This window comes from Haliotis cracherodii, unplaced genomic scaffold, assembly GCF_022045235.1.
Source record: "Haliotis cracherodii isolate W230 unplaced genomic scaffold, xgHalCrac1.p SCAF_2, whole genome shotgun sequence".
Lineage (NCBI taxonomy): Eukaryota > Metazoa > Mollusca > Gastropoda > Lepetellida > Haliotidae > Haliotis > Haliotis cracherodii.
Genome location: NW_027266275.1, coordinates 2,751,831 through 2,772,117, shown reverse-complemented (window position 1 = coordinate 2,772,117; position 20,287 = coordinate 2,751,831). Strand labels below are relative to the sequence as shown.

Genomic DNA, 20,287 nt, shown 5'->3' with positions numbered 1-20,287 from the left:
GGTGACATGGAGCCTGTATTTAGAGAGTGACAAGGCGCTAGTGTATAGAGGGCTGACATGGAGCCTGTATTTAGAGAGTGACATTGTGCTAGTGTATAGAGGGGTGACATGGAGCCTGTATATAGAGAGTGACAAGGCGCTAGTTATATAGAGGGGTGACATGGAGCCTGTATATAGAGTGTGACAAGGCGCTAGTGTATAGAGGGGTGACATGGAGCCTGTATATAGAGTGTGACAAGGCGCTAGTGTATAGAGGGGTGACATGGAGCCTGTATATAGAGTGTGACAAGGCGCTAGTGTATAGAGGGGTGACATGGAGCCTGTATATAGAGAGTGACAAGGCGCTAGTGTATAGAGGGGTGACATGGAGCCTGTATATAGAGAGTGACAAGGCGCTAGTGTATAGAGGGGTGACATGGAGCCTGTGTATAGAGAGTGACAAGGCGCTAGTGTATAGAGGGGTGACATGGAGCCTGTATATAGAGTGTGACAAGGCGCTAGTTTATAAAGGGGTGACATGGAGCCTGTATTTTGAGAGTGACATTGTGCTAGTGTATAGAGGGGTGACATGGAGCCTGTATATAGAGAGTGACAAGGTGCTAGTGTATAGAGGGGTGACATGGAGCCTGCATATAGAGAGTGACAAGGTGCTAGTGTATAGAGGGGTGACATGGAGCCTGTATATAGAGAGTGACAAGGCGCTAGTGTATAGAGGGGTGACATGGAGCCTGTATATAGAGAGTGACAAGGCGCTAGTTATATAGAGGGGTGACATGGAGCCTGTATATAGAGTGTGACAAGGCGCTAGTGTATAGAGGGGTGACATGGAGCCTGTATATAGAGTGTGACAAGGCGCTAGTGTATAGAGGGGTGACATGGAGCCTGTATATAGAGTGTGACAAGGCGCTAGTGTATAGAGGGGTGACATGGAGCCTGTATATAGAGAGTGACAAGGTGCTAGTGTATAGAGGGGTGACATGGAGCCTGTATATAGAGTGTGACAAGGCGCTAGTGTATAGAGGGGTGACATGGAGCCTGTATTTAGAGAGTGACAAGGCGCTAGTGTATAGAGGGCTGACATGGAGCCTGTATTTAGAGAGTGACATTGTGCTAGTGTATAGAGGGGTGACATGAAGCCTGTATATAGAGAGTGACAAGGCGCTAGTGTATAGAGGGGTGACATGGAGCCTGTGTATATAGAGGGGTGACATGGAGCCTGTGTATAGAGAGGTGACGTTGAGCCTGTGTATAGAGGGGTCACATGGAGCCTGTGTATAGAGAGTGACAAGGCGCTAGTGTATAGTGGGGTGACATGAAGCCTGTGTATAGAGAGGTGACGTTGAGCCTGTGTATAGAGGGGTCACATGGAGCCTGTGTATAGAGAGTGACAAGGCGCTAGTGTATAGAGGGCTGACATGGAGCCTGTGTATAGAGAGGTGACGTTGAGCCTGTGTATAGAGGGGTGACATGGAGCCTGTATATAGAGAGTGACAAGGCGCTAGTGTATAGTGGGGTGACATGAAGCCTGTGTATAGAGAGTGACAAGGCGCTAGTGTATAGAGGGGTGACATGGAGCCTGTGTATAGAGAGTGACAAGGCGCTAGTGTATAGAGGGGTGACATGGAGCCTGTATATAGAGAGTGACAAGGCGCTAGTGTATAGAGGGGTGACATGGAACCATTGTATAGAGAGGTGTGACATGGACCCGGCTTCCGACCTGTAGTCAGGGAAGTGGAAACAGAGGCGTGTGTACACCTCCTCCGCCACCAGCAGGTCGTCCTCACAGTTGATGTCCACCACGTGGGGCTCCCCATCCAGACACGTGACGTTGTTGTAGAAGTGGAACTTGTTGACGTCATCAAGACTACTGAGGTCCACAACCTGATGGACAGAACAGTGTGTCAGCAATATTGTCAGTTTAGTGTCAGAAATGTTGTCAACTTATTGTCAGCAACAGGTGGAGCCTATTTGTCATCAATGTTGCCAGCTTAATGTCACACATGTTGTCAGCTTAATGTCAGCAATGTTGTCAGCTTGATGTCAGCAATGATGTCAGCTTAATGTCAGCAATGCCAGCAATGTTATCTGCTTAATGTCAGCAATGTTTTCCACTTAGTGTCATCAAATATGTCAGTTTAATGTCAGCAATGTTGTCAGCTTAATGTCAGCTGTCAGTTTGCTGTCAGTCTCATAACGCCAGTCAAAGATGTGTAACACTTGCCGTGTTGCGCTGACAGATACAATAGCATCGTCGGAGGAATCTGGAATCCAACCTTAACAAGCGGATCCTGACACGTATAAAGTCTCACTATTACGGTGTTCATAAATATGAGCGGAGCACATAATAAGTGTTCTGCGCCAGTGTCTTCCTACCTCCTTCCTGATGCGCGCCTCTCTCTCGCTGGTCTCTGGGTCCGATTGCCCGAGGTTGACGATGTCGTGCAGGTGATCAGCGTGTCTGATGGTGTATGTAGCGTTCACGCCGGTGGGGAATAGCACAGCCTCCTCCCGCGTGTTGAAAAGTATGAGTCTCTGGCAAGGGGAAAAATTGTTGTTTCATCTTCAAACAGTGCAGGATCTTAATGGTATCACCAGTCATATAGCTGGAATACCCTTCTCATATGCATGCCTATAACATTAATCTCATTGGAATATATATATATGGCATGGTTCTGGACTTTACATGGCACCATGACTCCTGCTGCCATTGAGTACAGTTTGCATATAACAGAGAGAAAATACGTTAACTGTCCCTCGGTCATACTATTACGATAAGACAATAACATAACTTGAACATGAGGAATATCGAGGTACAAATTGTGACAAGCTGACACGGAATCTTAGAGAGGTCAAATATCCACCCAAGCATACATATGTCATGTTAATTATCTTGAGAATGGTTAGGAAACTGCGGATACGGAGTGTAGCCCAAGGGGATGTATGGATGGTTGGGATCTCCGCCACGTATCGAGTGCGAGAAACACCTACTGACGAGATCAAGATGTTGGAAAGCGCTGTAAATCTATAACTACATTCAATCCCAGTCTTAATCCAATCCAGTGTCACTCACTCACCCTAATGTGATGGGACTTTGAAAAAGACCTGATGTGGGATCTGGTTTCAGAAGCCCTCTACCACGTCGTCTGTTGGTTCGGGGTCTTTGATTATGTTTTATTACCCCTCATTATCCTCACCGACTTTAGTCTACGTCGCGGCCGGTCGGGTAGCCTGGTGGTTAAAGCGTCACGCCGAAGACCCGGGTTCGATTCCCGACATGGGTACAAAATGTGAAGCCAATTTCTGGTGTCCCCCGTTGTGACTTTGCTGGAATATTGCTAAAAGCGGTGCAAAACAATACTCACTCACTCACCCTTTGTCGTCTCTGATGAGGCTTCTACAAACTTAATATTTATTTGTCCCTCGGCTGAAGCAGGTCTTCACAATCGCAATGATAACCCTACCTCGGCTGAAGTAGGTCTTTACAAACGCAATGATAACCTTACCTCTGCTGAAATAGGTCTTCACAAAGGCAGTGACAACCCTACCTCTGCTGAAATAGGTCTTCACAAAAGCAATTATAACCTTACCTCTGCTGAAACAGGTCTTCACAAACGCAGTGACAGACCGACCTCTGCTGAAAAAGGTCTCTACAAACGCAATGATAACCTTACCTTTGCTGAAACAGGTCTTCCAAACGCAGTGACATCCCTACCAATGATGAAATAGGTCTCTACAAACGCAATGATAACCTTACCTCTGCTGAAATAGGTCTCCACAAATGCAGTGACAACCCTATCCTCTGCTGAAGTAAGTCATCACAAACACAATGATAAACCTACCTCGGCTGAAATAGGTCTTCACAAACGCAATGGTAACCCCACCTCTGTTGAAGAAGTTTTTCCCAATCGCAATAATGACCTTTCCTCGGCAGAAGTAGTTATAGTTTACACACATTGTAAATCACTCTATCTACACTTTTTCTTTACCTGTATGCAGCGCTTAGCCACTAACGGACCTTGAAAAACGTTTTAAATACTGCCTCCGCAGTTTGATTATTCTGCAGGGTTGTAAGACAAGGACAAGAATACTATGTACCTGATGTTTGGCGAGAAGGCATTTAACGACGCTGTGTACACCATCCCGATCTGGCTGAGCACACCCGAACACAGGCCAGGTATTGTCTGCCTGTATGAAGCCACGACACTTGTCTGGGGCGTTGCCACCAGACGCTGACTTGGTCGACGGAGAAGCGTGTAGATATTTGTTGTCTGCATCAGCGTTCCCTCCAGTGATACCATCGACGACCAGGAAGTACTTGCCCTGAAGACACAGAAGTGACACACTGATAACTGATATAACGTACATCAGAGCAGAGTAAGAGAGTGGGTTAGCAGTATTTAACGGCGTTTCAGATCAAGAGTGATGCTGCGCCTGTACGACCACTTTGATCATACCCCTAGCAGAGTCAGCTATATAATGGAAGGACTTACTTCTATATAGCCGTGACTGTAATCTTCAATTGAAGCACATACTACTATATAGCCACACCTGTCATCTCCGATGTAAGCACTTACTACTATACAGCCATATTTGTCATCTCCGATGTAAGCACATACTACTATATTTGTCATCTTCAGTTGAAGCACATACTACTAAATAGCCATACCTATCATCTCCGGTGTAAGCACATACTACTCTATAGCAACACCTGTCATCTTCAATTGAAGCTCATACTACTACTATTTAGCCGTACCTGTCATCTTCAATTGAGGCACATACTACTTTATAACGCCACTTGTCAACATCAGTAGAAGCACATACTGCTATATAGCCGTACCTGTCATCTTCAATTGAGGCACATACTACTTTATAACGCCACTTGTCAACATCAATGGAAGCACATACTGCTATATAGCGTACCTGTCATCTTCAATAGAAAGGCATACTACTGTATAGCCACACCTGTCATCTCCTGGTGAAGGACGTACAGCCATATAGCGCCACTTGTCAACATCAGTGCAAGGACATACAGCCATATAGCGCCACTTGTCAACATCAGTGCAAGGACATACATCCATATAGCGCCACTTGTCAACATCAGTGTAAGGACATACAGCCATATAGCGCCCACTTGTCAACATCAGTGCAAAGACATACAGCCATATAGCCCCACTTGTCAACATCAGTGCAAGGACATACATCCATATAGCGCCACTTGTCAACATCAGTGCAAGGACATACAGCCATATAGCGCCACTTGTCAACATCAGTGCATGGACATACAGCCATAGAGTGACACTTGTCAACATCAGTGCAAAGACATACAGCCATACAGCCCCACTTGTCAACATCAGTGCAAGGACATACATCCATATAGCGCCACTTGTCAACATCAGTGCAAGGACATACAGCCATATAGCACCACTTGTCACCATCAGTGCAAGGACATACATCCATATAGCGCCACTTGTCAACATCAGTGCAAGGACATGCAGCCATAGAGCGCCACTTGTCATCATCAGTGCAAGAACATGCAGCCATAGAGCGCCACTTGTCAACATCAGTGCAAGGACATGCAGCCATAGAGCGCCACTTGTCATCATCAGTGCAAGAACATACAGCCATATAGCACCACTTGTCACCATCAGTGCAAGGACATACAGCCATATAGCGCCACTTGTCAACATCAGTGCAAGGACATACAGCCATATAGCCCCACTTGTCAACATCAGTGCAAGGACATACATCCATATAGCGCCACTTGTCAACATCAGTGTAAGGACATACAGCCATATAGCGCCCACTTGTCAACATCAGTGCAAAGACATACAGCCATATAGCCCCACTTGTCAACATCAGTGCAAGGACATACATCCATATAGCGCCACTTGTCAACATCAGTGCAAGGACATACAGCCATATAGCGCCACTTGTCAACATCAGTGCATGGACATACAGCCATAGAGTGACACTTGTCAACATCAGTGCAAAGACATACAGCCATACAGCCCCACTTGTCAACATCAGTGCAAGGACATACATCCATATAGCGCCACTTGTCAACATCAGTGCAAGGACATACAGCCATATAGCACCACTTGTCACCATCAGTGCAAGGACATACATCCATATAGCGCCACTTGTCAACATCAGTGCAAGGACATGCAGCCATAGAGCGCCACTTGTCATCATCAGTGCAAGAACATGCAGCCATAGAGCGCCACTTGTCAACATCAGTGCAAGGACATACAGCCATACAGCGCCACTTGTCAACATCAGTGCAAGGACATACAGCCATAGAGTGACACTTGTCAACATCAGTGCAAGGACATACAGCCATAGATCGCCACTTGTCAACATCAGTGCAAGGACATACATCCATATAGCGCCACTTGTCAACATCGGTGCAAGGACATACAGCCATATAGCGCCACTTATCAACATCAGTGCAAGGACATACAGCCATATAGCCCCACTTGTCAACATCAGTGCAAGGACATACAGCCCTTCAGTGCCACTTGTCAACATCAGTGCAAGGACATACAGCCATATAGTGCCACTTGTCAACATCAGTGCAAGGACATACAGCCATAGAGTGACACTTGTCAACATCAGTGCAAAAACATACAGCCATACAGCCCCACTTGTCAACATCAGTGCAAGGACATACATCCATATAGCGCCACTTGTCAACATCAGTGCAAGGACATACAGCCATAGAGCGCCACTTGTCAACATCAGTGCAAGGACATACATCCATAGAGCGCCACTTGTCAACATCAGTGCAAGGACATACATCCATAGAGCGCCACTTGTCAACATCATTGCAAGGTCATAAAGCCATAGAGCGCCACTTGTCATCATCAGTGCAAGGACGTGCAGCCATAGAGCCCCACTTGTCAACATCAGTGCAAGGACATACAGCCATACAGCGCCACTTGTCAACATCAGTGCAAGGACATGCAGCCATAGAGCGCCACTTGTCATCATCAGTGTAAGGACATACAGCCATAGAGCGCCACTTGTCAACATCAGTGCAAGGACATACAGCCATATAGTGCCACTTGTCAACATCAGTGTAAGGACATACAGCCATAGAGTGCCACTTGTCATCATCAGTGCAAGGACATACAGCCATAGAGCGCCACTTGTCAACATCAGTGCAAGGACATACAGCCATAGAGCGCCACTTGTCAACATCAGTGCAAGGACATACAGCCATATAGTGCCACTTGTCAACATCAGTGTAAGGACATACAGCCATAGAGTGCCACTTGTTAATAACAAAGGCAGGAAATGTAACTGTGGTGACGAGTGGCGCCTATTATAGACCACTGCATGATGTGAAAGGCACGACGATTAAAGGTTAAAACATAGACTAATATTAACAGGAACGGTGATGCTTTTTTACACTATTTAAAGGCTTATCACAACAATGGCAGGTTTTACGCCATCTAATGGCATCTGTATAAACCAAAAGGTTATTACACTTCAAATGGCAAATTTGACCAATGGAAGGTTTTATCCCCTTCTAATGGCATATAGGACGAATGTGACGCTGGCACTGATGAAACACTACAACCTGTGATGACTCCACTGTCCCCCCTCCCACTCCCACCACCCCACCCCCCCCGCCCCCACCCCCCCCCACCCCCACCCCCACCCCCACTCCCACCCCAGCTTCAAGCCAACTACACCTTCGTGCAACCACTGAACAGGCTGACAAGCTACAGAACATGAAAGCTTGACTTGGCAGTAGGTGATATGTTCAGCTTCAATTGAACTTGACAGACTTCGCTTGAAGCCCCTTTGATTTTTTTCTGCAACGGCCATTATGCTTTGAAAAAATCAATATGATGTGACAAGATGTGTCTAGATTTGAACCTGGTACTGGATCTATGTTTGATAACTTATTTGTGATGACGGACTCCCGCATCAAGTTCTCCGTTTTCAGTGTGTTGAGGATGCGGGTACTCCGTGCTTCACGTTTACATGATGCCATCTCTGTACGTGATGCCATCTCTGTACGTGACGTGCGACACACTGGGCAGGCCTGCAGGGGTATACTGGCGATTCCTCATTTTAAAGCAATTAAGTTCTAGACAAAATCATACAAGAAGCAATCGATATTTCCGTAGGTGCATAATACGAATGCGAAATGTGAGAAGCTGTCATTTGGAAAAAAATCCATAAACTCTAGAAGATGTTATTCTACTACAATACAGGGTCAATGAGCAATTCTCCCCTCGCCCTTCAGCATTAGGCGTCATTACAACGTTGCTTGGTCTTCATCCAAACGGCTATCACGTGTTGGACTTAAACAAATAGAGGAAAACGTGATAAAATTGTACCTGACAGCATCGATATTCTGGAAATACTGCTGCAGTAATTGAAACCGGGCGTGTAATGACACCTGGGTCGGATACACGGGCGTAACGTGTTCTGTGACATGGCATCTGGGTCGGATGCACGGGCGTAACGTGTTATGTGACATGACATCTGGGTCGGATACACGGGCGTAACGTGTTCTGTGACATGACACCTGGGTCGGATACACGGGCGTGACGTGTTCTGTGACATGACACCTGGGTCGGATACACGGGCGTAACGTGTTCTGTGACATGACACCTGGGTCGGATACACGGGCGTATTGTGTTCTGTGACATGACACCTGGGTCGGATACACGGGCGTGACGTGTTCTGTGACATGACACCTGGGTCGGATACACGGGCGTAACGTGTTCTGTGACATGATACCTGGGTCGGATACACGGGTTGTAACGTGTTCTTTGACATGACACCTGGGTCGGATACACGGGCGTAACGTGTTCTGTGACATGACACGTGATAGCCAGCGAACAAATGCTGCAAATACACAGGCCTCACCCGAATTTCAAAGCTCGCCACTGCTACACATTCACTTAGTTTGGATTAATTGAGGATTCATTGAGAATTGTTGTTGTTTCAATGACCTTCGGAGGATTTGACACTCACTAAATGAAAGTACCACAACAGTTGAAATTTTAAAACCTTTCAAGAGGATTTGACACTTACTTAATGAAAGTACTATAATTGTTGCTATTTTAATGGCTTTCAAGAGGATTTGAAACTTACTTAATAAAAGTACCATAACAGTTGCTATTTTAATGGCTTCCAAGCGGATTTGGAATTCACTAAATGAAAAACCACAACAGTTGCTATTTTAATGGCTTTCCGGAGGATTTGACAATCACTTAATGAAAGTACCACAATAGTTGTTACATTTAGATTCCTTTTCTTGGACTTTAAGACAAAAAAAAACAACAGCCATTATTGTAGGTTTCAGATTTCTTTCCGAGGGAATGAACCACCACTAAAAGAAATAACAACAATCGTTATTAAAGTGAGCTTCCATCCCCATGGGATTCAGGAGCCAATAAAGATTGTCCACATACTCTCTGATAGAATCCAATATGGCTCCCTGATCCTAAAAGCCCGGCTATGGCTGGGCTTTGTGGGGTCTATCTATGACATGGTCAATGCGGACTCGGCTTATCTCGGCGTCAGTGCCAGGTTAAACGACAATCTGTTGCTTCAGAAGCCATTCCCTATTAATGGCGGCAGCTACATTGAGCACGCCGCTAATCACCTGCCTCTAGATGTGTGGAAGGATGCACCATGGTTAAAACAAAACAAAGCCTTCATGGACAGACTGGGGTTTCTGACGTCCAGCGCATGTCAGCCGAGATGCGGTGTTTCAGTCACTTATTTCAGTCGTCAACATGACATTAGTAGACAGCTCAGCACGACATTTGCTTCTGCCCATAGCTTGCAGCGCATCGGTACCGTGGGACACAACATGGGCAACAGCGCTTAATCCCCATAGAAAATAGGAGAAGTGCCGGCTGCAAAGCAGAATCTATTAAAGCACGCACATACCGCATTTAGTTTAATTTACGATTAGACATAGTTCGTGCAGTATTCTAACGGAGTGACTTTAGAAATCCAGATTTTCTGAGACTTTTATAAAAATACTATCAAGATGCGGTTTTCTGTAATTTAATGCGTTATAGTGTACCATGGACCAAACAGGAAGTGACCTTTGTCCAATTTTCGCAGGTATCCGCTGTCGGAAATGATGGAATGAGACCGGGTCTGACGGGGCCGTCACACAGACCTGATTCAGTTAACGTAAGTCTTAGGGGAGGTGTCAAACGTTCGCACGTATTTTCAAAATGTGTTTTATAAGATCGGACCTGACTACTCCCATATATTAACAAACATTACAATTGAAAATAATACGCATTTTTCAACTTAAAAAAACTGCAGCATCAAACATTATTCTTATATTTCAGATGTCAGGTTTACGGGCATACGTTGAAACATAATGGAACACGCACTGAAAATGGGTAAAAAAATCAACCAACCACACTGGAAAACATCTCTGTAAATAGCGTAAAAAACCTTTGAAACAATCGCTTGGAATCAAGAGATCGTTGTCTGCAAAGTGACCCCTCCGCGTGTAGGAACTGCATCCCCAACAACGTGTCCACGTCCCCGCCTTACGTGAACTGGTTTCGGCTGGAGATTTAAACCTATTTTTACACCCAATATTCAATAGGTTCTAATTGATGCCTCGTTTGTCTTCTTTGCGGCAGGTGCTCGTGCCTGAATATGCAAGAGGAAGATGGCGACTGTAGACAACGGCCACTTACTGATGGTGTCTTGACGTAAAGTGCAGTGATGAGGTTTACCACGGCCCCGTGCCCCCCGCCCCCTCCTCCCCACCATCCAGTTCCAGCCAGAGAACACCATATTGACGACGGCCGTCACAGTGGGTTACAGCCTAATATGTTTAGGGTTCCTGTACAGAGATGACCAAATTGTATTACGGTGGTCTGTATTTACGTGCTCACGGGAAGAACGCTCCAGCTTAAATAACTTAATCAAGCCTATTTCATGTAGGTTTTTATACGTGTGGTCGCGGGTTCAAGGGCACTCTTGCAGTGAGGTGTTGTTAGGCATCAAACCCTAGATTAAATTCCAATTCAGAATCAGCAGGCTGTCAATTACGCGAAGTAGAATTAAGGTTTTCGCTTGTGTTTCCAGTCTTATGACGCATCTTACATTTAACAATACACATTATCCCATTCAGTAATTGCAAGCATAAATCAGTCCCTTGCGCTCCGTGTTTTGAAAGTAGTCTAAATTCTATTTTCTTTCACGTGTTTCACTGTTGCCGTGTCTAACACTATTAACCAGCGTCAAATATTTGCAAAAGGGATTCATTTCTATTTGATCTTATCTGAATGTTTCATGTTGGATCTGTATATTGATAATGCTCTCAATCAAAGTGGATGTTGGTTTTGAATGCGAGTCTGCCCCGTCAACGAAATACAATGTTAAGTATGAGGCGGAATGCAGTCCACTGTGGCTACAGTCCGAGGGGATGTTTGTTCAATGCGTCCGTCAATGAAGTCCCCGTTGTCCCGTGCTTCCCTCTATCTGGCTTCCGGGCTTCTGAAGCTGGCTTCCATTTGGTAGAAAGAGGAAATCGGTGTACCCCAGCGCGCATATTTACACAGAGTGCCGTTCTGATCAGGACTCGGCTAGAACACTGGCGTGTGTAGCCAAGTGATGGCTGGGATTAATTTAAGATAGGATCATCCCTCGGGAAGACCACGTTCTGGGATTTCCACCGACAAACTTCTATCCCCAAATTATATTAATTCAACATTTTCCGGAAAAAGACACCATTTAACTGATTCATAGTATCTCACATAGCATGCCCTTATTCTATAAAATATCGCTTGATGAAAATATCGGGTAATGTTTCAGGTTTACCTTGTTATTCTGAAACTATCTCATTACAATAGCAGCCGCTAATAGAAACATGTCAAGGATGAATCCATCGACATCTTCCAACTACTCCCAGAAATAATCATCAGTGGCACTCACTTTACACTACGATGTAATTTCCATGGTAACACAGTAATCATCTGTAGCGCACATAGAGCAGAAGCTACTGACCACGCCTAGCCTGCACGGTCTGTCTGTCTGTCCATCCATACATTCATCCATCAAACAATCCATCAAACAACCTCCCTCTATCTACCAACACAACACACAACTCTCTATCGTCCATCCAACAACCTCCCTCTATCTACCAACACAACACACAACCCTCTATCTTCCATCCATCAACCATTCTCCATCTACCAACACAACACACAACCCTCTATCTTCCATCCAACAACCTCCCTCTATCTACCAACACAACACGCAACTCTCTATCTTCCATCCAACACACTCTCTCTATCTGCCAACACAACACACAACCATCCCTCTAGCCATGCCATCCAACTGTAGTTCCAACAACAACTAATCTTTAGGGGAACCGTCCATCTACCAAGACAATCTTCGAGACATCTAACCATCTATATCCACACTGTTCCGACACCACTGACAAAGCTATCTACCAAAACAAAACAAACCTAAACGAATACACGTCACTAGATCTGTTAATGTCCATAGGTGGATCTAGAGGGGGTGGGGGTGCTTTCCGGCCCCGACCTGCTCCACAACACACCTCCCTCCCTGCCCCCTCCCTCCCTGCCCCCGACCCTCCCTTTAAAAATCTATCCACCAGTTCTCCATTTCAGCTGTTATACCATATACGTGTGGCCATCTTTATTAGGCAACGTAACGTCCGCATGACGTGGGTGTACCTTGATAAGCGGGTGCAGCGGCAGGCCGTCAGCCATCCTCCCCTTCACGATCGGGTCCTTGAACTTTGACAACCGCTGGAACTCCTCACGGCAGTCCTTGATGACAATCGGGGCAACCTGGTCACGTGACTTCATCACATGGTCTTGTCCATTCCCGATATCGCCGTAGGCTGAAACAAAGGTGATGATGGTGTATCGATTGTGAGTTGGTCATTTCACCGGCCATGGACCTCGCTGTATGAAGCTTATTATTGAATACAGAACGGGGATACTGCTGAACAAGCATTATGAACCGACATGAATATAACTGTCAATATGTCATATTCCTGATGTGTAAACAACGTTAACGCGGCTCGGGTTTGGAAGTCATGACAGCTCGGTTGTACGGGTAGCGGGTCCACACCGGACCGCGTCTGCTACCCGTTGAGTTGACATTGCAATCAACAAGATAAGAACATGCTGCTTACACCAGGAACAGCGGAAGAAAGTGTCAATGCCGGCACGGAACAATGTCAATCAAAGCAATGGTATAAATAATTGCAGACTTTCTCATCAGCAGCGGTGTCGCTGATATCCAGGGTGGGAACTAGGCGGGTAATGTGGTATATTGACAATATCTAGGCGGGGTGGAACCAGACTGGAAGATTGTATATTGACTACATCCTGGTGGGTTATGACGGTGAACTAGACGGGAAGAAGGTATATTGACAATATCTGGGTGGGGTGGAACTAGACGGGAACATTGTATATTGACAATATCTAGGTGAGTTGGAACTAGACAGGAAGATTGTATATTGCCAATATCTGGGTGGGGTGATATCTGGGTGAGTTGGAACTAGACTTGAAGATTGTATATTGACAATATCTGGGTGGGGTGGAACTAGACGGGAAGATTGTATATTGACAATATCTGGGTGAGTAGAAACCAGACTGGAAGATTGTATATTGCCAATATCTGGGTGGGGTGGAACTAGACGAGAAGATTGTATATTGACAATATCTGGGTGGGCTGGAACTATACGGGGAGGTGGTATATTGACAATATCTGGGTGGGCTGGAACTAGACGGGAAGATGGTATATTGACAATATCTAGGTGGGGTGGAACTAGACAGGAAGATTGTATATTGCCAATATCTGGGTGGGGTGGAACTGGACGGGAAGATTGTATATTGACAATATCTGGGTGGGGTGGAACTAGACGGGAAGGTGGTATATTGACAATATCTGGGTGGGCTGGAACTAGACAGGAAGGTGGTATATTGACAATATCTGAGTTGGGTGGAACTAGACAGGAAGATTGTATATTGCCAATATCTGGGTGGGGTGGAAATAGACGGGGACATTGTATATTGACAATATCTAGGTGAGTTGGAACTAGACTGGAAGATTGTATATTGACAATATCTAGGTGAGTTGGAACTAGACAGGAAGATTGTGTACTGACAATATCTAGGTGGGCTTGAACTAGACAGGAAGGTGGTTTATTGACAAAATCTGGGTGGGGTGGAACTAGACTGGAAGGTTGTATATTGACAATATCTCGGTGGGCTGGAACTAGACGGGAAGGTGGTATATTGACAATATCTGGGTGGGCTCGAACTAGACGGGAAGACGGTATATTGACAATATCTGGGTGGGCTGGAACTAGACGGGAAGATGGTATATTGACAATATCTAGGTGTGGTGGAACCAGACGGGAAGATGGTATATTGACAATATCTGGGTGGGCTGGAACTAGACCGGAAGATGGTATATTGACAATATCTAGGTGGGGTGGAACTAGACAGGAAGGTGGTATATTGACAATATCTGGGTGGGCTGGAACTAGACGGGAAGATGGTGTATTGACAATATCTGGGTAGGCTGGAACCAGACTGGAAGATGGTATATTGACAATATCTGGATGGGCTGGAACTAGATGGGAAGGTGGTATATTGACAATATCTAGGCGGGGTGGAACCAGACGGGAAGGTGGTATATTGACAATATCTGGGTGGGCTCGAACTAGACGGAAAGGTAGTATATTGACAATATCTGGGTGGGCTGGAACTAGACGGGAAGGTAGTATATTGACAATATCTGGGTGGGCTCGAACTAGACGGGAAGATGGTGTATTGACAATATCTGGGTGGGCTGGAACTAGACGGGAAGATGGTGTATTGACAATATCTAGGTGTGGTGGAACCAGACGGGAAGATGGTGTATTGACTACATCCTGGTGGGGTATGACGGTGAACTAGACGGGAAGATGGTATATTGACAATATCTAGGTGGGGTAAAACTAGACAGGAAGATGGTGTATTGACAATATCTGGGTGGGCTGGAACCAGACGGGAAGATGGTATATTGACAATATCTGGGTGGGCTGGAACTTATATCGGAAGGTGGTATATTGTTAATATCTAGGCGGGGTGGAACCAGACAGGAAGATGGTATATTGACAATATCTGGGTGGGCTGGAACCAGACAGGAAGATGGTATATTGACAATATCTGGGTGGGCTGGAACTAGACGGGAAGGTGGTGTATTGACAATATCTGGGTGGGCTGGAACTATACGGGAAGGTGGTATATTGACAATATCTGGGTGGGCTGGAACTAGACGGGAAGGTGGTATATTGACAATATCTGGGTGGGCTGGAACTAGACGGGAAGACGGTATATTGACAATATCTGGGTGGGCTGGAACTAGACGGGAAGGTGATATATTGACAATATCTAGGTGGGGTGGAACTAGACGGGAAGATGGTGTATTGACAATATCTGGGTAGGCTTCGAACAGCTAGGACAATGGTTACAGTGTCGACGGAAAAGGGTTAAACAGTTGGTTACATGGTACTGGGACAATGGCTACAGTGTCGACGGAAAAGGGTTTAAGAGTTGATTACATGGCACTGGGACAATGGTTACAGTGTCGACGGAGAAGGGTTAAAGAGTTGGTAACATGGTACTGGGACAATGGTTACAGTGTCAACGGAAACGGGTTTAAGAGGGCGGGGTGGAGTGGGTGACTCCGGCACAGGCGAACCCCGAGGTGTTTTTTAATAAATGTCGAAAATATCAGTCTCATTACAGCATCGTTTCCTGGAGAACTATGATGTATTCCGGGGTTTGGTACTTCAAGAAGGATGTGATCCCTGACAATGTGTAGTCTTACCTTGCTGAGTGATGTGATCCCTGACAATGTGTAGTCTTACCTTGCTGGGGGATGTGATCCCTGACAATGTGCACTTTTACCTTGCTGAGGGATGTGATCCCCGACAATGTGTAGTCTTACCGTGCTGAGGGATGTGATCCCCGACAATGTGTAGTCTTACCTTGCTGAGGGATGTGATCCCCGACAATGTGTAGTCTTACCTTGCTGAGGGATGTGATCCCTGACAATGTGTAGTCTTACCTTGCTGAGGGATGTGATCCCCGACAATGTGTAGTCTTACCGTGCTGAGGGATGTGATCCCCGACAATGTGTAGTCTTACCGTGCTGAGGGATGTGATCCCCGACAATGTGTAGTCTTACCTTGCTGAGGGATGTGATCCCCGACAATGTGTAGTCTTACCGTGCTGAGGGATGTGATCCCCGACAATGTGAACTTTTACCTTGCTGAGGGATGTGATCCCCGACAATGTGTAGTCTTACCTTGCTGAGGGATGTGATCCCCGACAATGTGTAGTCTTACCGTGCTGAGGGATGTGATCCCCGACAATGTGAACTTTTACCTTGCTGAGGGATGTGATCCCCGACAATGTGTAGTCTTACCTTGCTGAGGGATGTGATCCCCGACAATGTGTAGTCTTACCGTGCTGAGGGATGTGATCCCCGACAATGTGTAGTCTTACCTTGCTGAGGGATGTGATCCCTGACAATGTGTAGTCTTACCTTGCTGAGGGATGTGATCCCCGACAATGTGTAGTCTTACCGTGCTGAGGGGTGTGATCCCCGACAATGTGTAGTCTTACCTTGCTGAGGGATATGGTCACGGCTAGTTGGGGACGGAGGCGGGGTGATGTTGCTGGCAGCGCTCCCCATGGTAATACGGCTGATAAATCACTCCACACTGTGCTATGTGCTTATGAATCACTACTGGTCCACGTAATACGAACGTTTCTTTAAGACGTTGCTGTAGTTCATGTTATCTGGCTTCTCCTGAAACACATAGGACTTCCTACAGCGTCATGTTCCCATGGTCTAATGTGCGAGAGATGTTGAAGGGGCCACAGCGCTGCCGATCTGCTCGGCGAGGAGACTACCACTCTGGGCGAGAGATCACGGATGGTAAACACTCCCTCGCTTCTTAAACTCTGTTATCATTGTGAGTAGAAGTACAGAGCAGAAGTCTACAGTAGTGGACATCACCATGGTAACACATTTAACAGGTATATAATTAGAGGCCCGAGTCAGGTTGCTATGGTGACAGGTGACACGACGCCGAGTGGTGGTGCTACATTCTCTTCACTGTATCATTTAACAGGTAGGTAGTCCCCAGCTCCATTGAAAGAACAGGTGATATAAACAAACTTGATTTAACACCTAACGTGTTTTAACACCTGTCTACATGGGTCCGATGGAACAGACTCCTGGTGCCGTGCGAGCGCTGGCCACGATGAAGGGACGAGGTGGATCAGCGGCGTGGGTGAGCGTCACTGATGCTACCGTTTGCCATACAGCTGGCGAGCGGTAATTATCGGTCTGCCGACACCTTCTGTCTCCTTTCACGGTAATGGCCACAATGAGGTGCATTAGAGCAAAATGAACAATGAAATGGTGGCTCTCGATCCATATGGAGCCCCGAAAATTGACGCGGTGTTTGCTTGGGGAAAATAGTTTCGTGATAAACCGTAAATAAAGTCACGTGATCACCTCGAAGCGCTGGCTCTTGGGACTGATTGCATGTCGCTTTTAATTCAACACGGACCTGAAGGTGAAGCCGCGGCAAACAGCACCCGGTAATTACATTAGCCTTCACTGTTTCGGGCGGAATCATACAAAACAGAGACAGCGACGGAACGAGGTTTTTCATCAATATTGAAGAACTCTTCTCAGAAAATCTCAAGATAAAACATTTAGGTTTGCAACGCAGATGACTGCGAGTAAATAGTTTGAGAGGAGATAGCAGACACTGTTTGTAGTGGTATACGTTGGGTGAAACTGTACATAATGCCAGGTCGTCTCTGATACCAGCAGATCAAGGTGTGTTGTGACATCATGTTGTGACATCATGTCGGCCGAAGGTGTCAGAGTAGAGGCGGGCGCGAACAAGGAAAACCAGGTGTGTTATTCATTGTATGATAGAACTGGACTGTATTGGGACAGTTGGACTGTGGGGGTACAGTTGGACTGTGTGGGAGACAATTGGACTGTGTTGGAGACAATTGGACTGTGTGGTGCGACAGTGTATTGGACAGTTGGACTCTGTGTGTGTGTGTGTGGGGGGGGGGGGGGGGGGGGGGGGGGGGGGAGGGAGGGGGGCAGTTGGTCTGTCTGAAGCGACTGTGTTGGGGGCAGTTGGACTGTGTGGGGGACAGTTGGACTGTGTGGGGGACAGATGGACTGTGTGGGGGACAGTTGGACTATGTGAAGCGACTGTGTGGGAGACAGTGAAACTGTGTGGGGGACAGTTAGACTGTGGGGGACAGTTGGACTGTGTGGGGTGACAGTGTGGGAGACAGTGAAACTGTGTGGGAGACAACTGGACTGTGTGGGGGACAGTTGGACTGTGTGGGGGACAGTTGGACTGTGTGGGCGACAGTTGGACTGTGTGGGGAACAGTTGGACTGTGTGGGGGTCAGTTGGACTGTGTGGGGGGACAGTTGGACTGTGTAGGAGACAGTTGGACTGTGTAGGAGACAGTTAGGCTGTGTGGGGGACAGTTAGACTGTGTGGGGCGACTGTGTGGGAGACAATTGGACTGTGTGGGGGACATATGGACTGTGTGGGACAGTTGGACTATGTGAAGCGACTGTGTGGGGGACAGTTGGACTGTGGGGGGGGGGGGGGGGGGCAGTTGGACTGTGTGGGAGACAGCTGGACTGTGTGGGGGACAGTTGGACTGTGTGCGACAGTGTGGGAGACAGTTGGACTGTGTGGGGGACAATTGGACTGTGTGGGGGACAGTTGGACTGTGTGGGGGACAGTTGGACTGTGGGCGACAGTGTCTGAGACAGTTGGACTGTGTGGGGGACAGTTGGACTGTGTGGGGGACAGTTGGACTGTGTGGGGGACAGTTGGACTGTGGGCGACAGTGTCTGAGACAGTTGGACTGTGTGGGAGACAGTTGGACTGTGTGGGGGACAGTTGGACTGTGTGCGACAGTGTGGGAGACAGTTGGACTGTGTGGGAGACAATTGGACTGTGTGGGGGACAGTTGGACTGTGTGGGGGACAGTTGGACTGTGTGGGGGACAGTTGGACTGTGGGCGACAGTGTCTGAGACAGTTGGACTGTGTGGGGGACAGTTGGACTGTGTGGGGGACAGTTGGACTGTGTGGGGGACAGTTGGACTGTGGGCGACAGTGTCTGAGACAGTTGGACTGTGTGGGGCGACAGTTGAACTGTGTGGGTGACAGATGGACTGTGTGGGCACAGATGGTCTGTGTGGGGGACAGTTGGGCTGTGTGGGGCGACAGTGTCTGAGACATTTGGACTGTGTGGGGCGACATCCTGTAATACAAGCTGGAACAGTGTAACTACTACATCGTCATCCTGTAATACAAGTTGGAACAGTGTAACAGCACACCGTCGTCCTGTAACACAAGCTGGAACAGTGTAAGACCACATCGTCATGCTGTAATACAAGTTGGAACAGTGTAACACCACATCGTCATCCTGTAATACAAGCTGGAACAGTGTAACAGCACACCGTCGTCCTGTAATACAAGCTGGAACAGAGTAACAGCACACCGTCGTCCTGTAATACAAGCTGGAACAGTGTAACACCACACCGTCATCCTGTAATACAAGCTGGAACAGTGTAACACCACATCGTCATGCTGTAATACAAGCTGGAACAGTGTAACACCACAGCGTCATCCTGTAATACAAGCTGGAACAGTGTATAACACCACAACGTCATCCTGTAATACAAGCTGGAACAGTGTAACACTACATCGTCATCCTGTAATACAAGCTGGAACAGTGTAACACTACATCGTCATCCTGTAATACAAGCTGGAACAGTGTAACACCACATCGTCATCCTGTAATACAAGCTGGAACAGTGTAACACTACATCGTCATCCTGTAATACAAGCTGGAACAGTGTTACACCACATCGTCATGCTGTAACACAAGCTGGAACAGTGTAACACCACACCGTCATCCTGTAATACAAGTTGGAACAGTGTAACACCACATCGTCATCCTGTAATACAAGCTGGAACAGAGTAACAGCACACCGTCGTCCTGTAATACAAGCTGGAACAGAGTAACAGCACACCGTCGTCCTGTAATACAAGCTGGAACAGTGTAAGACCACATCGTCATGCTGTAACACAAGCTGGAACAGTGTAACACCACATCGTCATCCTGTAATACAAGCTGGAACAGTGTATGACCACATCGTCATGCTGTAATACAAGCTGGAA

General features: G+C 46.8%; 1 protein-coding gene across 1 annotated transcript in view; it reads right to left on the bottom strand.

The window, feature by feature from the left end:
- Positions 1-17,260, bottom strand: part of LOC139468667 (paladin-like) — a 39,551-nt gene extending 22,291 nt beyond the window's left edge. Inside the window, exons 1-5 of the mRNA XM_071250794.1 lie at positions 16,665-17,260; positions 12,708-12,877; positions 4,096-4,320; positions 2,374-2,532; positions 1,718-1,881 (exon numbers count right to left, since the gene is read on the bottom strand). Coding sequence (XP_071106895.1) covers positions 1,718-1,881; positions 2,374-2,532; positions 4,096-4,320; positions 12,708-12,877; positions 16,665-16,734 — 788 coding nt within the window. The 5' untranslated portion in view covers positions 16,735-17,260. The remainder of the gene's footprint in view (positions 1-1,717; positions 1,882-2,373; positions 2,533-4,095; positions 4,321-12,707; positions 12,878-16,664) is intronic.
- Between the last annotated feature and the right edge of the window lie 3,027 nt (positions 17,261-20,287).